The sequence below is a fragment of the Danio aesculapii genome, chromosome 4 (assembly GCF_903798145.1).
Source record: "Danio aesculapii chromosome 4, fDanAes4.1, whole genome shotgun sequence".
Classification (NCBI taxonomy): Eukaryota; Metazoa; Chordata; class Actinopteri; order Cypriniformes; family Danionidae; genus Danio; species Danio aesculapii.
In genome coordinates this window covers 32,745,096-32,762,677 of record NC_079438.1, presented here as the reverse complement: position 1 = coordinate 32,762,677, position 17,582 = coordinate 32,745,096, and the positions used below count along the sequence as shown (strand labels likewise).

The 17,582-nt window shown below is 30.8% G+C and overlaps 1 protein-coding gene across 1 annotated transcript; it reads right to left on the bottom strand.

The window, feature by feature from the left end:
- Window positions 1–79: 79 nt before the first annotated feature.
- On the bottom strand, window positions 80–12,228 carry si:ch211-244b2.4 (uncharacterized protein LOC541512 homolog). The gene is made up of 10 exons (XM_056455493.1): window positions 11,985–12,228; window positions 9,732–9,853; window positions 8,929–9,115; window positions 6,949–7,096; window positions 6,012–6,147; window positions 4,890–5,001; window positions 4,728–4,809; window positions 3,002–3,110; window positions 2,373–2,478; window positions 80–764 (listed from the first exon to the last, which is right to left on the bottom strand). The coding sequence occupies exons 1-10, from the start codon at window positions 12,031–12,033 to the stop codon at window positions 709–711; spliced, it is 1,107 nt and encodes a 368-aa protein (XP_056311468.1). The 5' UTR covers window positions 12,034–12,228; the 3' UTR covers window positions 80–708.
- Window positions 12,229–17,582: the final 5,354 nt, after the last annotated feature.

The window sequence follows — 17,582 nt, the reverse complement described above, 5'->3', positions numbered from 1 at the left end:
GTTTGTTTGTTTGTTAAATAAGGACTCATTTATAATCAATTTTATTTAAGTAGAACACAGACCACATCCATACACCACAAACTCTTGCATAGTTTTTATTAGCTTTAATTAAACAGTTCAGTTTATAAGCAAAAACCTGCATGAAAAACAGGTTCACCTACAATATTTTCTTAGTCATTGCATGTTATGTTAATTCATTGTAAGGTTTACATACTGTAATGTAAAATTATGCTGCAGTGAATGCTATTGTAGATGATATTGCATGCTCGATATGCACACATTATTGCGTGTAACCCTGATGCTTGTAACAAATCTGTTAAAAAAATTGTCTCAAGCTAATTCGTAAACAGATTTTTAGGCACTTTCTGTAGATAATAGCAAAAATATTCACCATGATGAATATATTGATATGACACAAGGTAATAATAAAAATAATAGCATAGCCAAAAATTATTTTTCTTCAAGTTAGACAGAAAGCAAAGTTATACGTCATTCAGAAACCTTTCATACATTTCTTCAAGATGATATGGCAAGCAGCATTTCAGAAACATTAATAATAAGGTTTATCGAAACTAATTAAACATGAATTACAGTTTACCAAACAAGATTGCAGATGAAACATTTAAAATTATAATCACTAACGTTCAAATTCAAAATCAATGTATAAAGTTTGGAATTTGGATCCTGAATTTTTGCCCCTGATCCATATTACACACGTCTAACCTTCCGTTCAGCCTTTGTTCTCTGGTTTATTTGACGCATCCCTGAAAGGAAAAAACAAAAACAAAACTTATTCAGAATCCATAACTTGCATAATGTGTCAAAGATGAGATGTCCCATTTTGGTTTCTGCATTAAATGTATAAACGAGAGCATATATTAAAGGAACCCATATTAAATGGAAATGTATATAATGATTTAAATAGCTGAAGAAATAAAATGTCAACATACTGGTGAAATAATGTTCCATTGTCATCAAGTGAAACAGATATATTTATGTCAAAATTAAACATATTAAATCTTTAATTTATCGAACATAAATATAGCCCTCAATCGATTTTTTTCTGTTTTTAAATATTTCCCAAATGATGTTTAACAGAGCCAGAAAATTTTCACAGTATGTCTGATAATAATTTTTCTTCAGGAGAAAGTCTTATTTATTCTTATTTTGGCTAGAATAAATAATCATAATTTTTTTATGATTTTAAGGTCAAAATTATTAGCCTCTTTAAGCTATATTTTTTCCATAGTCTACAAAACAAACCATCATTATACAATAACTTGCCTAATTACCCTAACCTGCCTAGTTAACCAAATTAACCTAGTTAAGCCTTTAAATGTCACTTTAAGCTGTATAGAAGTGCCTTTAAAAATATCTAGTAAAATAGTATTTACTGTCATCATGGCTAAGAAAAAATAAATCAGTTATTACAGAAGAGTTATTCAAATTATTATGTTTAGAAATGTGTTAAAATAATCTTCACTCCGTTACACAGAAATTGAGGAAAAAAATAAACAGGGGGCTAAAATAAATTCAGAGGGTAATTCATTTAGGGGTCAAACAGTAATTATTATATAGTCTTTTAACATGCCATAAAGTGATTATTGTTCTAAATATTATATTTGTGCTATACATAAACAGTAATTACACTGAGTGACATTTAAGTGTCTTCTATAACTTATGGTAAAACTGTATATAGTTGAGATCAAAATTATTAGCCTTTGATTAGGTAAATGTTTCTCAAGTGAAAATTAATGGAGAAAGGAAATTTTCACTGTATTTCCGATAATATTTTTTCTTTTAGAAAAAGCCTTATTTGTTTTATTTAGGTTACAATGGAAGCAGTTAAAAAAGATTTTAAGGTTAATTAGTCTCCAAGTAATATTTTTGAATTGGAACAGGATAAAAACAGTAACTTATGTATATTTGTTATACAAAAACTTGCCTAATTTCCCAAATTTGCCTAGATAACCTAATTAACCCAGTTAAGCCTTTTAATTGCACGTTAAGCTGAATACTAGTAACATGAAAATATCTAGTAAAATATTATGTACAGTCATCATGGCAGAGATAAAAGAAATCCATTATTAGAAATTAGTTATGTTTAGAAATGTGTTGAAAAAAAAATCTCTGTTAAACAGAAATTGGGTAAAAAAAGAATAAAAAATGTAACATGAGGGCTAATAATTCTGACTTCAACTGTATATGTTTTCCCAGATTACAAAATAAAACATTCTAATGCACCAAAAAATTTTAATTTACCTTTATCTTACTATATTTTATGTTTTTCACCTTTGACCCATGTTCTTTTTATTGTGGTGCTATATATTACAAAACAACATGTTACTGTTTTTGTTTTTTTGCTGACATACTTCCAAAATCCAGAGTGTAGTTGTCTTCATTCACAGTAAAGTTCATGGTAGTTTGGTTCTTTTTGAAACATCTCTCAATATCAGCACTTGAGACTGAACAACCACCCTATTGAAAAACAATATCAAGTTAAACAATATTAAGATTTTAATCTCTCTGTGACCATACAGTACAGCCAGTGACACTAATTACAGGATAATCTATGTTTAATCTATTATTATTGCAAACTAAACCCTTACAGAGAGAACAGGGCTAGTTTTAAGTTACACTGAATGGTTTTATATTGCAATAATTACAAGTTTACACCATCTAATAGAAGAATAATTAAAAGGAAATGATTTTTTTTTTGTATATAACATATATAATATACGTTGTAAAATTCAAGGTTCCAGAGTTTCATTATTTTAGCTGTAGATTATCTTTTCACAATTCAAAATGAAAACTTTAATTTGTTGCTTAATCATTACAAAAGAACAAAACCAATATCTTAATATATTTAGCTTCTCATTGATTATTTGATTAGTTTGCTGTTCTCCCATTTTGGTGAGACTGGTCTTTTGGCTTGTTTTCCTCATAAACATTAAAAAGCAAGCAAACAAACAAACAAACAAAATAAAAAAGAAAGTTATACCGTGTTCTTGAAGGTATGCCAATGATCTCTCCCATGAAACTGCCACTCTGGAGTTTTATTTGTTGAAGGAGTCATCATGTTTTTCATTCTGGAGCTTAATGCATGTAATCTGTTCAGCAACAACATTAAAATATCGGGTATATATACACTTCTTTTACAAAATAATGCAAATCCATTTAAAATGTCTCTTCACAACAAATTGTACTTCTATAACTTGAAAATAAATCAGAATGGAATTAAAGTCAGAAACAGAATATACAACAAAAAACACACATTCGAATTACTTGTGTAAAGTAGGCACTATACTGTACAATTTTGTGTCCGATTTGTGAAAGCATCTTATTATGGCCTATAGCAAAATTTTAAAGTTTAGCAATTATATGCAATGTAAAAATAAAAATAACGTTGTGATTAGCCTCATCATGAAATTAAGTATTCATGTATAAATATAGTATGAATGCAGTGTCAGTGTCAATTTCATTAAAACAGTGTGCGGATTTTATATAGACGACCCCTTACCCACTATTTCTCCTATTTCATATTCACAACTTATTTTACATTTATTCACAAATTTGTTTACTTTTTACCAACTTTATTTTGTTTGAGCTCAACTGTACATACGCAACTTTACATGTTCCTCACTTAACATTTTAATTTTGGAGTGTAATTAGGGCCATACATTAGTGAAAATATATGTTTTAATATATTAATAATATATTATTACAGACAAGCAATCCAGCCCAGATTAAAAAAGTAACACAAAAGTAATGCAACACATTACTTTCTTAAAAAAGTAACTAAGTAACAGTTACTTTTTAAAGATGTAAGGCAAGATTGTAATGCATTACTTTTAAAACTGAAGGTGCATCCCAAATCGCAACCTTATGCACTATTCTAAGCCATTTTGTAGTATAAATAGCGTAAGTAGTGCATTCACACTGAAAACGCTAAAAAAATAAGTGCACTTTAATTACCCAGATGATGCACTTATTCAACCGGTCAAATGAAGTGTGGAATGATGTACACTTCTCGCACTCAGCGACCGCAGCTTTGCTTATGTAGCGGAAGGGGCGGAGCTCATGTTCGATTACTTTATTTATTTTGGATTTTGAAAGCAAAATTCTCCTATGAGAGTGATTGTACTGCCTCCTGATGTTGAATGCGGTTATACTCATGGCAGGTATTATGTAATCATTTATTGCACTAATATGGTGACCGTCAAACGCCATCAGGAAAATGGTTTGATTTTCTGCTTAGTAAAATAACCATTAGTGTTCTATTTGGGACAACACTACATACATATCCTATGCTATTGAGTGTGTAAGTGCATAAGTACATAGTGGATAGTGTGCCATTTGGGACCAGCTTAACTTTCTCCAACAACATATTCAGTCATATAAGTTAGAGCAGTGTTTCCCAACCCTGTTCCTGAAGGCACACCAACAGTACACATTTTCAAGCTCTCCCTAATCAAACACACCTGAATCACCTCATTAGAACATCAGAAGAGACTCCAACACCTGAAGTTAATTAGTCAGGTAAGGGAGACATCCAAAATATGTACTGTTGGTGTGCCTCCAGGAACAGGGTTGGGAAACACTGAGTTAGAGGACATGTTATTATGCTAGAACATTTTTTATATTGCTATATATGTTATATTTCATTGTTCACTCTGTCATGCAAAAAAGGCAAACATGAATCTGTTGAATAAACTACTTATATTTACCCTCCGCTATTGGGGGGCTCGTATTTAGGACGCCGTCTGATTGTCCTCTTATGTCCTGTAGACACATTTCTCTGACGCATTCCTGGCAGAAGAAAAAATGTATGAATGTGACTTTTCCTGTTTAAACTAAATGAAAAGAAACGTGTGTTTCATAAAACAAACCTTTAAAGCATATCTCATACTGTGTAGAGTCAATGGTCAATTTAACTGAACCATTGCGGTCTTTCTGAAACTCCGTTTCCAGTTTTGAGCTCTGAATCGGCCTGGATTTGCCCTATAGACAAAGGTGTAATAAAAAGAAATTTATTAAAGATGAACAAACATAGTATTACTTACTTTTTTATATTATATGGAACAACATAATACATAAATAAACTATATTTAAATAAAGCAGCCCTTATTATCATGATACTTTTACATGTTTTCGATTGCTTTTTGTAAGGTCACTTTTTATTTAAAGATTTTGTTTGGCTTGTGCCAAACTCAGACTTTCGATGTTAAAATATCCTTCATTTCAAATAATAGTTATCAGAGCTAGGTAAGTATGCAACTAAGTAAATAAATAAATATTTTTTTACAAAATAAACATTAACGTATCTTACAGTTAGATGGTAAAGAAATTATTCTTATTTTTAATTAGTTTCAATTGTACTAAAATAACTTAAAATGATTGAATAAATGAAGAAAGAAAGAAAGAAAGAAAGAAAGAAAGAAAGAAAGAAAGAAAGAAAAAGATATTAAGTTTCAGTTTTGTTTCATGTTTTATATTCCTGTATTTGCTTCTGTTTCCTGATTGGCAAGGTTTGTCTATCATAACTTGTTCAACGATTACGTCCACCTGGTCCTTGTTTAGATTTCTCATTTACACCATATTTTTAATTTTTAAGTAATTGTTAAGTTTCGTCATAATATAATGTAACAGATTTTGGGGTATATTTAAACAACAACAATACACTAAAAACTTTTTTGTTACGTTTGTATCCTCAAAAATGACTTAAAATGATGCATTTTGAAAGCCAGACTAACAGTTGGGGATGTCACTGTAAAGAAACACTACACAAATCAACATAAAATATACATGCATGTGACATTGTACAAAAAATACAAATTTTTATAGTTTACATGGAGATTATAACAGTATAATTAAAAAAAAAAACTGCAAATTGAAATCCATTTTCTGAAAGTGTTTTCAGGGTCCTAAACACCACAGTCATTTAAAATAGTGGATTACAGTATTTGTTTTTATTTGCAAATGGTGTTGTGTAAATGACTGTTAAAACTCACCTTGTCACCATATCGATACCAGCAGTGGTTTCCTCTGTAATACCACAGCCATTCTGTGTCTTTTGAGCTCATACGCCGAACTTTAATGTTTGTTTTCTTAAGAACTCTCATTTTAATGAAATCAATCGAAACAGCCCTATAAAATAAATAAGAAAACAGACATGATGTATATAAATGTATGCAGCTAAAAAGTGTGAATGCCATGGATAATGCCTACACAGGCTCATTTAGAAATTCATGTTTCAACCTATATTTTTGTGAAACTGCAAAAAATTTACTTTAATGTACATTTGATTGTACATTTCTAGGTAAAATGAACGTTTTTCAGTTTAAAATATCCCACAATTCATTTATAGTTCTTTGAAACTGCCCCTTTTAGGGCTTGATCTAAATTGTGTTGTGAAAATGTCAAAAGATGTGTCTCAGAAGGTATCATTTGTGCATCCTAAAACTCCACATTTATAATGCCTTTTAGGCGCTGCCATTATCTTCAGCAGGTAAAAACTCTATGAGAGGATGGCTGCTTCTCGCTCAGGGCTGTATATGCTAATAAGGGAGAAATCACTATTGGCTGGGGCTTTCCCTCTCAGATGACATGTACAAAGGGAGAATTTCAATGAAGATGTTTCTGACTGTTTTTATCAAGTGCGATTATAAAAATAAACTGAAATAATTTTTACCATTGGAGGTTGGCTGTATTTCCACAATATTTTGCCACACAAATGTGTTTAAACCATTTATAAAAGTGATTTTTTCATAATAGGTCCCCTATATACATTCATATCAAAATAATATTTTGTAGTAAAAGAATGTATGCAATTTTTTGAGTAATCAATTAACTGGTTAAGTATGGCTATAACTATTAGTTCATTATACCTTGTTCACAAGAAATCTTTTAATCAGTGACACTCATTAATGAATGATTATGTGCATTTACCCAGCAGAGGTGTTGTAAATCTTGATTCCTTTGGTGTTAGGAAGTGAATACTGGGCTTCAAGGATATGATCGTTGGAAATGTTTTTCCAGCCTTTTCCAGTATTCAGCTGCCATCTGTAAGGCCCCTCAAACTCTTCATCCTCTGCAACTATATGAAGATTAAAAACAGATCAAAAAACAAAGATGATTACTGAACAGTTTTACACAAAATGGAGTAAAACAGTGTTTCTCAACCACATTCCTGGAGGACCGCCAACACTGCATGTTTTGGATGTCTCCTTTGTCTGTCACACCCATTACAGGTCTTTCAATCTCTGCTAATGATATGATAATCTGAATCAGGTGTGTTTTGTTAAGGAAACATGGAAAATGTGCCGAGTTGGTGGTCCTCAGGGAACGTGGTTGAGAAACATTGCTGTAAAATGTGACTGAACTTATAGAATTACTAGTCTTACTTTAACAACAGTTCGGCATTAAATGTCTATATTTATATATTATTTATAATATTAATTCCATTGTTATTAGGTAAAAATATTCATCTATTGAAATAAAACGAATACTTTAAATATTAAAAAGATTAGTAATTATATTTATTGTAAAGATATTAGAAGCAAAAACAAATAACACAAACAGGTGTAAACTATTGTAGTTATTCTACACAATTTTGACACTTTTTATAACAATATATATTTATGTAGTATCAATAATTTATTTAGTATTAATTTTTGCTAGTGGTTTGAGGGATAGTGGCAAACTATACAGATTTCAAATGACAGGCAATGAGTATTTTGATGCTTCACCGTGGTACTTTGTCTTTAAATACTCATCATAGTCATCAAGCCACTCTTGTTCAAAATACACCTGACAAGACAAACATATATACTACCATTATGACATTTTATTGGGGATTTCTTTATCAATAATTAAAACTTATATGTTAGGTATAATTATATGAAACAATATATTGTTTGAAAAGCTGTATAACACTTGTACTGACACTGACCCCTTTTCATTTCAGACCATATTATATTATATTATATTATATTATATTATATTATATTATATTATATTATATTATATTATATTATATTATATTATATTATATTATATTATATTATATTATATTATATTATATTATATTCAGGACTTTAACACATTAACACCTGCCAACCAGCCAATTGCGGGTAGCTGAGGCAGGTTAGACAGCCACCCCCATTAGCCACTTTGGCTGGTTGAAAATCATTTTTAAATTGCCAGTGCTATCTCGTTGCTAAAGATTAGATTTTTAATTTATTTATAGTTTTATGTAAAAAAATTACATTAAGATTTAGTATACAGTTATAGTGTGCTTGTTTTGACACGTTATTCAAATGTTGTGGCAAGGAAATAATTAGTTTGGTGCTGGCCAGAGAAAAAAAATGGGTAAATCCTTACTGTTAAGCCCTGAAAAGTCACGTAAAACAAAAACTAATTGCAATGTGACACTGTGAAACCACAACCCATTTGCTTATGCTCATTGAGCAAGCTCACACACAATACACAAATAAAGGTAAATGAAAGAGGAGGCATGTCATTTCAGCATGCCAAAATCTAATTTACGCATATAAAATATATTTTCCCAACAACAAAATTGTGGCTAGTAAAAATGCCGAGTTGCTAGTAACAGATTTCACATTAACATTGAGTATGTCCTAGAGGCAAAGTATTGAAAGGCTAAGAAAAAGAAAAATATATTTAAATACATTTTTTAGAAAATTCTTTCACTTTTTATGTTTCCACCTTTATCCACACATTCAGAACCTGATTTTACCAAGTGCAGTATTCCTGGATCAACATCTTTTGAGCGATAACTCAGCAGTTAATGTTTTTCATCAATTATTACCCTGGGGTAGAGATTAGGCTTGGCTTAAATTTTCATACAGGAATGACCAAAGAACAAGCCTTACTTATGTTTCATATTTAAGATGTGTGCACACAAACCTGCAGGTGAGTGTCTTGTTCTTTTTTGCCTGTCTTGTCCTGATGAAGGACTCTGACGATTGTGGTTGAGTCGACATCCGGTGCCATATTTGCATGAGTTGTTCAGAAAGTTGCTGCAGACATGCTCGTCCCTGCACTTTTCCCCGTAACGGCACTGACCACGGTTGTAATACTTGCAAACATTACGCTTGAACACAAAGCAACATAATTGATTAAGACTTCATTTATCAAGGTAAAATCACAGTCAATTTTTATGCACATCAATTCAGATTTTTTTTACACTTCTAAGTGTCTCTTTTATCATTCATTCATTAATTTTCTTTTCGGCTTTGTCCCTTTATTAATTCGGGGGCGCCACAGCGGAATGAACCGCCAACTTATCCAGCACATGTTTTACTCAGCGGATGCCCTTCCAGCCGCAACCCATCTCTGGGAAACATCCATACACACTCACTCACATACTACAGACAATTTAGCCTTCCCAATACACCTGTACCATATGTCTTTGGACTGTGGGGGAAACCGGAGCGCCCGGTTTTTTTATCCTGCACTGAGCCATGAATCTCCACTTCATAAATCTTATATACATCAAAATTTTTTAGAAAATTTTAGAAAATGTTCAAAAACATCTAAAAAGGAAATGTTTGCAGTTCTTCTTTTAATCAATCATCTTTGTGAAAGCATAATGAAACAGCGTTTTTTACCCCATTCACCTACAGTGTCTTGCAGATGTATTTACACTCAATAATGTGATTACTTTTCATGCCTTAAGAGCCATTTTGTCATTTTAAACAGATGTGTACCTGGTTAGGTGATTGTGGAGTATCTTCAGTGTCAGAATCAGAATCAGTGGATGCTTCAGAGTCTGTGTCAGTGTCACTGAAATCTGAGCCACTATCACCAGAAAGCTGATCGCCGCCTTCAGCTGAGAAAAACAAGCCCTCTTTAATATTAAAATTATTATTACTGAATTTTTAGCACCCATTGATTCACACTGTCAGATGATCCTTCAGAAATAATTTTAATATAATAATTATCCACTCAAGAAACTTTGCTCAGGATTATATATAAATAAGAAAAAATAAAAATAAGTTAATAAATACATAAGATTCAGTAACATTATAAATGTATATGAGCAATTCCAGCGTTATGGATGTGACATTTGCAGTAAAAACTCAAAACATTAATTCACATAGAAAGTATACGTTAACATTATTTTGTCTGTTTATATTTTCATCTGTTTATATTTTCCAAAACAACTAACCACAGTTATGGGATCAGAAAAATATTAATCTGTAAAAGATTTTTTATACTTTAAATGAGGAAAATAAACGTGCGTTATAAATGTGACAAAAAAAGTTTGCGAGTTTACAATATACAACATACTTTGTAGAAATTCTGTCAATAAACTGCACAACCCAAAATAAACAATGCTAATCAAACAGATATGTGTCGGCTCACTATAGAACAAAAATTATTGATTTTATTTTATTTGACAATTTTGCATTTATAAGGAAAAAGTGTCATTATGAATGTGATTTTTCGTTATGGATGTGACAGCTGTGAAATTGCCACTTGTGTGATTTTGGCAAATTAAATATAATAGTTTGAAACATTGACAAATACATTTATGAGTATTTTTAAAGTACTGTAAAATACTTCCTTTCTACATTTTTTTTGTGTAAGCGTTTCTCTATTTTTGGGGAAAACGTAATTTTTTTTTTCATGGCAAGATTGACATTTGCATGTAATTGCTCATATATATATATATATATATATATATATATATATATATATATATATATATATATATATATATATATATATATATATATATATATATATATTTGAAGTCAGAATTATTAAACCCCCTTTGATTTCTTTTCGTTTTTTTAAATATTTCCCAATCCCATATGATGTTTAACAGAGCAAGGAAATTTTCACAGTATGTCGAATCATATTTTTTCTTCAGGAGAAATGTTTATTTGTTGTATTTCGGCTAGAATAAAAGCAGTTTTTAATTTTTTAAAAACCATTTTAAGGCTAAAATTATTAGCCACTTTAAGCTATATATTTTTTTTCAATAGTCTACTTAACAAAGCATCATTATACAATAACTTAATTACCCTAACCTGCCTAGTTAACCTAATTAACCTAGTTATGCCTTTAATGTCACTTTAAGCTGTATAGAAGTGTCTTGAAAAATATCTAGTGAAATATTACTTACTGTCATCATGGCAGAGATAAAATAAGTTAGCTTTAGAAATAAGTTATCAAAACTATTATGTATTAACAAGTAAATGGTTATTGAAAAAAGGTATTCATCTATTTTTACAAAAAACATGTTAGGCTACTGACTTTTACTGTGCTACTAAATTTCAGTTTGACAGATTTACATAGTTTGCATAATATCTGAGGTTAATAAAATCTGCTCAGACAGTCATTATATTTCAAATATAACAAATATATAACAAATATGTTCAAACATGTATCTGAAATGACATGAAAGGCCTGTCTAATTAAAGACAATAGGTCGTGCAGTCATTTGACAGAATAATTGAGACTGTGCTTTTGTTTACATTGAGCTTTTGTTTGCATGTTGCTAACTATCATTTTCTTAAATATCATTTCATATTTATCTTGATAAAGTAGTATCAACAAACTCCTTTAGTCAAGAAAAACCTTATTAAAACCCTTGCTGTTTTAATTTTAACTAATTAAAAAGTTATGTAACTTCTAAAAGGTTTCAAACTGTGACAACGTGCCCCAGTAGGCTATGATTTGAGGTGAAGACTTTTCGAAGACAAATATTTACTAGAGTAAACGTATTTAAGTATCATTATTACTAGTTTTAGAAACAACGTTTCGAAACTGAATGACATGTTGAATGACTGAAGTGTTGATAGAAACCACCGAAAATCATAAGATAGATTTGACAGATAGGCCTACATGTAGAGAGGAAAACATCGCCTCATATTGCTGAAAATAACTCATATCTACAGCTCTCATTACACTTTTGATACAGTTTTAATTATTTTACATCGGAATAAACTCACCGGAATCCTCTTGGTAGTTCGAAGCCATATTCATGAATGAAACGCCCATTGCTCTTTCGGTTTCATTTCCTTGTCAGATGGTTCGTATATAACTCGTGTACACTATGTGTTTCCATCTGTAGTGTTATTTATTACATTACTCGACAAGGCAACTTGGTAAAATTCACAACATATTGAAACAAACAAACAACAACAACAACAAAAAAAAAAACCTCATGCAGCAATATCTCACATAGTCACATCTATTTCCATCAAGCAGTCGTTTTTTCGAGATCTGGCACCATCTAAAGGTTATGAACAGTAAATCCAGTTTTTTTTCAATAGGTCGCCTCTTCTCCCTTGTAGGTAAAAATACCAAAACTAAAATCAAAAAAGACAAAATTGGTAATAGCATAAGAAATTGTGGAAATGACTTATATGCAAATGGTCATATCTACAATTTGATTGGTTTGTAAGATAAGATCAATTATTTTAAACTATGATTGCCAGTAGAATGTCATGGTTAGTGTTGCAAAACCACGCAGTGTTTTGGTGGTTGGTTTATTGTAAATGGTAGGTTTTTAGATTTATTAGAGAGTACTCTCAAAACTCTTAAAACGCCGTAATTTAAGTTTAGCCAACAGTTTTTAAACTGAGTGGTTCTTTAGAAACCATATTTTTTATTTCCATTAGCAAAGCTAATCAAAATCACTTGTGATATGTGGTATAAAAACATTTTGTGGATTGATCATACATAATTATTTAATATGACTCTCGTGGTCTTACAAAATATGATGACCTTTTCAACTGACCGTTAGATGGCAGCAATAGCAAATATTTTTTTTCTTTTCTTTTTTTATGCAAGACAGAACAATTACAAAAAGACAAAACGGGTTACATAAATAAATTCCAGAAAATTCTAAACATTTAAAAGATTTACTCCAAGAAAGAGTTTTACAATATTATTATTAGAGGTGCGATGGTGGCTCAGTGGTTAGCACTGTCGCCTCACAGAAAAAGGTTGCTGGTTCGAGTCATGGCTGGGTCAATTGGCATTTCTCTGTGGAGTTTGCATGTTCTCCCCATGTTTTTGTGGGTTTCCTCCGGGTGCTCCAGTTTCCCCCACAGTCCAAAGACATGCGCTATATGTGAATTAAATAAACTAAATTGGCTGTAGCATATGTGTGTGAATGAGTGTGTAAGAGTGTTTCCCAGTACTGGGTTGCAGCTGGAGGAGCATTTGCTGTGTAAAAACATATGCTGGATAAGTTGGCAGTTCATTCCGCTGTGGCGACCCCTGATGAATAAAGAGACTAAGCCGAAGGAAAACTAAATAAATAATTATTAGAATCTTTTAAAAAGTTCACGTATAATTAACCAGTTATTTAAAAAAGACATTTATTTTTATATCTAATAATTTTTATTGTTCCAAATGGAATAGGTACGTGGAGAATAAATATAATTATATGTAAAGGACCAACATAGGTCGAAACATTGTGACATTAAAATTTTTTGAGAACTAAAGTGGCTAACTAACGTTTTTGCTCGAGCACCTGCCTTTGAGATTCCTAGATGTGTGCACATTTCTGTTTCTTGGTCGATCAGCTAGCATAACACTTTTTTTTTTTTTAAATTAGGTGTAGTTCCAAACAAAGACTATAATTTTACCCAGAATTCGACAAATTTCCACAGAAACATCTAGTACCATAGTGGGATAGATAACCCAGGATAACCCATTTGCTTTACAAAGACACATTCTGTATGTTATTGATAAATCAAGCTGTAACCAAGAATAAAAATTAACATCGCATAGAGAGTATAGGATGTTCAAATATAGCGTAGATCTCTTTTTTTAATCTTTACATACAATTATACCTAGATATTTGACTTCAGATTTAATTGAGATGTTACAAATTTTATATTTAATTTTATAGATAATTGTTCACATTTATGAATATTAAGATATAAACCAAATCTAAGGAGCAGTAGCAAATACTCTTACAGCCAGCCATTCACCATACTGTCAACTGTTAAAGCTTAAAAAATGCCTTATACAAATGGCTTATGTACAATATGAACTATGTTTCTTTTCCTGCCTTTCTTTATTTTAAATGGAAGGAGATTGAACTGAATGTATGCTAATTCTATAAACCCAGCTTTTTTTGACCGTAGTTCTTTTAGAGTTAATTGTAAATATAATCTAAAGCTATAATCTGAGCCCTGAAGCAAGACCATCTTATAACATATTTTCTGTCGTCCATCTTTGAATGCCACTTTATTAGAGCACTGGCCTTGTAACAGTAGGCAATATTAAAAGCAATATTGAGCCAGCTATAATAGTACATGAAGTGCTTTTCAGTGTCTGAAAAAGCTTAGGATGGAATGATGATGAACTGCTATTATGCTTTTAATTTCAGTTAAAATATGCCATTTCAGATTGTTGGCATGGAAAAGTGTATGCCTATGATATACTAACTAACTAATTCAAATTCTAATTAATCTAAGACATATTATGGATATTTCTGTTAACTCCAAAATGCAAAGTAAAGAAGGCTATTTAAACAAACAAACAAACAAACAAACAAACTAACTAACTAACTAACTAACTAACTAACTAACTAACTAACTAACTAACTAACTAACTAACTAACTAACTAACTAACCAACTAACCAACTAACCAACCAACCAACCAACCAACCAACCAACCAACCAACCAACACAAAACAAAACAAAAAACAAAAAACAAAAAAACAAAACAAAACAAAACAAAACAAAACAAATAAACAAAAATTTCACTTTATGATAATTCAATTTGACCTAATTTTAATAATAAATATTTAGTGATCACAGTCTCAGCTGTTGAAAAAAATGCATTAATGAACATGAATATGGACACAATACAATATTTTTTGTTCATTAATCCTAGTTACATTACCACTCAAAAGAGAAGTTATGCTCAACACTTAGCTGCAATAACAGCAGCTAAAGACCTATAATTTGTGTAATGGTGTTATTTATATTTATAATATAGATATATATTTATAATAATTTGAGTGTCAGTAAGATCTTTAAAAGCCAAGTTGATACAAGGACAAGGACATATTCACAACATATACTGTATAATGCAACATAAAAAGATTTCCATTTCAACTACATGCTGTTTTATTGAACTTTCATTTATTAAAAGACATTTATATATTGGAATGTAGTTCAAAGAGGTCATGATTCGCACTCATCAAATAATTGCTTTGTACAGTTTTTATTTTACATTCTTTGGGTGATACAAAAAAACAAACGTTTCGGCACACTGAGGAAGGCATTGTGCAAAAATGTTTTTTTTTTTTGTATCACCCGAAGAATGTAAAATAAAAACTATACGAAGCAATTATTTGATGAGTTCGAATCATGACCTTTTTGAACAATAGTATTTGTCGAGATTAACACACCCCAAAAGTTTTTTTGAAACTGCGAGCGCGCAAGTCAAACTTCATTACACTATATTGGAATATAGACAATATATATATAGGCATATACATGGGAATATAACAAAAATATATTGGAATAATGTTGCATAATTTTATATATGAAATATAATATCCCAAAATACATGTTTTACCATATTTTCTGATCAAATAAATGCAATTTTAGTGTGCAACGTGTTAGTACAGTTAGATTACTGCTATCAGACGTTCATGATAATTTCAACCCTAATGAAATCTTAACCCCAAGCTTTCATATTCTATAAGATATGAAAACTACAGGTTCAGTTTTGACTTTTTATTTCACTGTTTTTTAAATCATCTATTAGCCAAAGTCTTCTGATCACTTTTTCTTTTACGGCCAAGTCATGAACATCTTATAAACATCTCAATTTGATTTAACAAATCAAATAATTATTTAAAAACTACCTTTTGAAATATTGAAATGTTTATTTGATATATTTATTATTAGGCAAGGAACCATGTAACTTCACTGACACTGATTATAACTAATTAATTATATATGTTTTTTATGTCATATAAGTTTAAAAGTTGTAATAACCCACAGTAACTTTCCTGCTGTTGATGAGTGCTCTAAGAGTCAAAGATTTATAACAGATGCATCTACTGCACAATATATCGAAAAAATATTATCACACTAATACTATCCAATATCCATAGCAGAGAAGTGCGATAAATGTATTTTATTTTCCAAGCATTAGAGTTTGGCATGCATAGGTCAGGGCTTCTCAAAGTCTGGACTCTGGCCCGCATCCGGACTGCGAGGGTATTCAATCCGGACCGACTCCATTTTGTATTGCAAGACCATGTGTAAAGCATTCAAATTGTGGATTCCCTGTGCAAATTGTGGTTTTTTGCCACAAGCCAGCATAAAACCATTCTGATTGATTGGTAATGATGAGACAATTGGAGTTGTAAAGAGTGGAAATGTGAAAACCCTAAATTAAACTGAATGGCAGTATTTACAAAGTACACATTTTCATTGCACGCCTTTTTGGAGAGAGGTCTTGATGCAGACCTAGTGCAGTTGCAATCTGAGCTGCAATGTTTTTTAATGCCCACACCATTGGCCACATTTGCATTGTGTTTAATGGGTTTTGAATGCAAATGGAACTTTATTTACAGAAAAATAAATAATGTTAACTTGCGATGCATGTTATGGATGTTTATTAAAAACAAGTTATGTAATATCAATTGTTCTGGACCTTTGACTTTAATAAATATTCAGATTTGGACCTTTTAATGTAGAATGTAGAACCCCTGCTGTTGTTTACCAGCTGAGGCTTTACGATCTTTATATGCGCCTCGCCAGTAGGTGGTGTAGGGAGGAAGTAGAGTCAAATGAGGAAAATGACAAAAGCCAAAAGAAAATAAAACATCTGGTTTTCAATCATTTATATGTTTTAAAGTTTTAAAGCCTGAATTATATTTAATTCAATCAGAAAATATATCTGTTACATATTTGCTTTAAGTAGAACAAAATGTGTTTACATAAATAAACATAATCATAAATATGAAAACAACTGGATGTAAGAGCTATTTTAAACCTTTCATAACAAACATACCAGAGCGGTAATCTATTAACTATTAATTATTAACTATACATTAATTTATTCATTTTCTTTTTAGCTTGGTCCCTTTATTTATCAGGGGTTGCCACAGCGTAATGAACCGTCAACTTATCCAGAATATGTTGTACGCAGCGGATGCTTTTCCAGCTGCAACTCAACACTGGGAAATATTAACTATACATATACTATAAAAACTTACCTATAGACATCTAAACAGACTTTTACATAAGACAGAACAATATTGTGCAAAATAAGTATTTAAGGTTGGAGAAAACAAGTAAACACATGTAAACTCAATTTCACATGTAAACATTGTTTTCCTTATTGAGTCCTTGTAAAATGGAGTAAAGTGAAGTATGTAAAGTGAAGTGTCTGGTGTATATAGAGAAAAGAGTGTCTCCACAGCTGGTTTGTCGAGCCTACTCACCTGCTTGAAGCACACTCATTATGATCATTACATAAATTAAAAAATAATAAAAACAAAAATGAAAAACTAATAAAAATAGCCTTTCTTTCACTAGAAATATGATTTTCATTATCAACAATG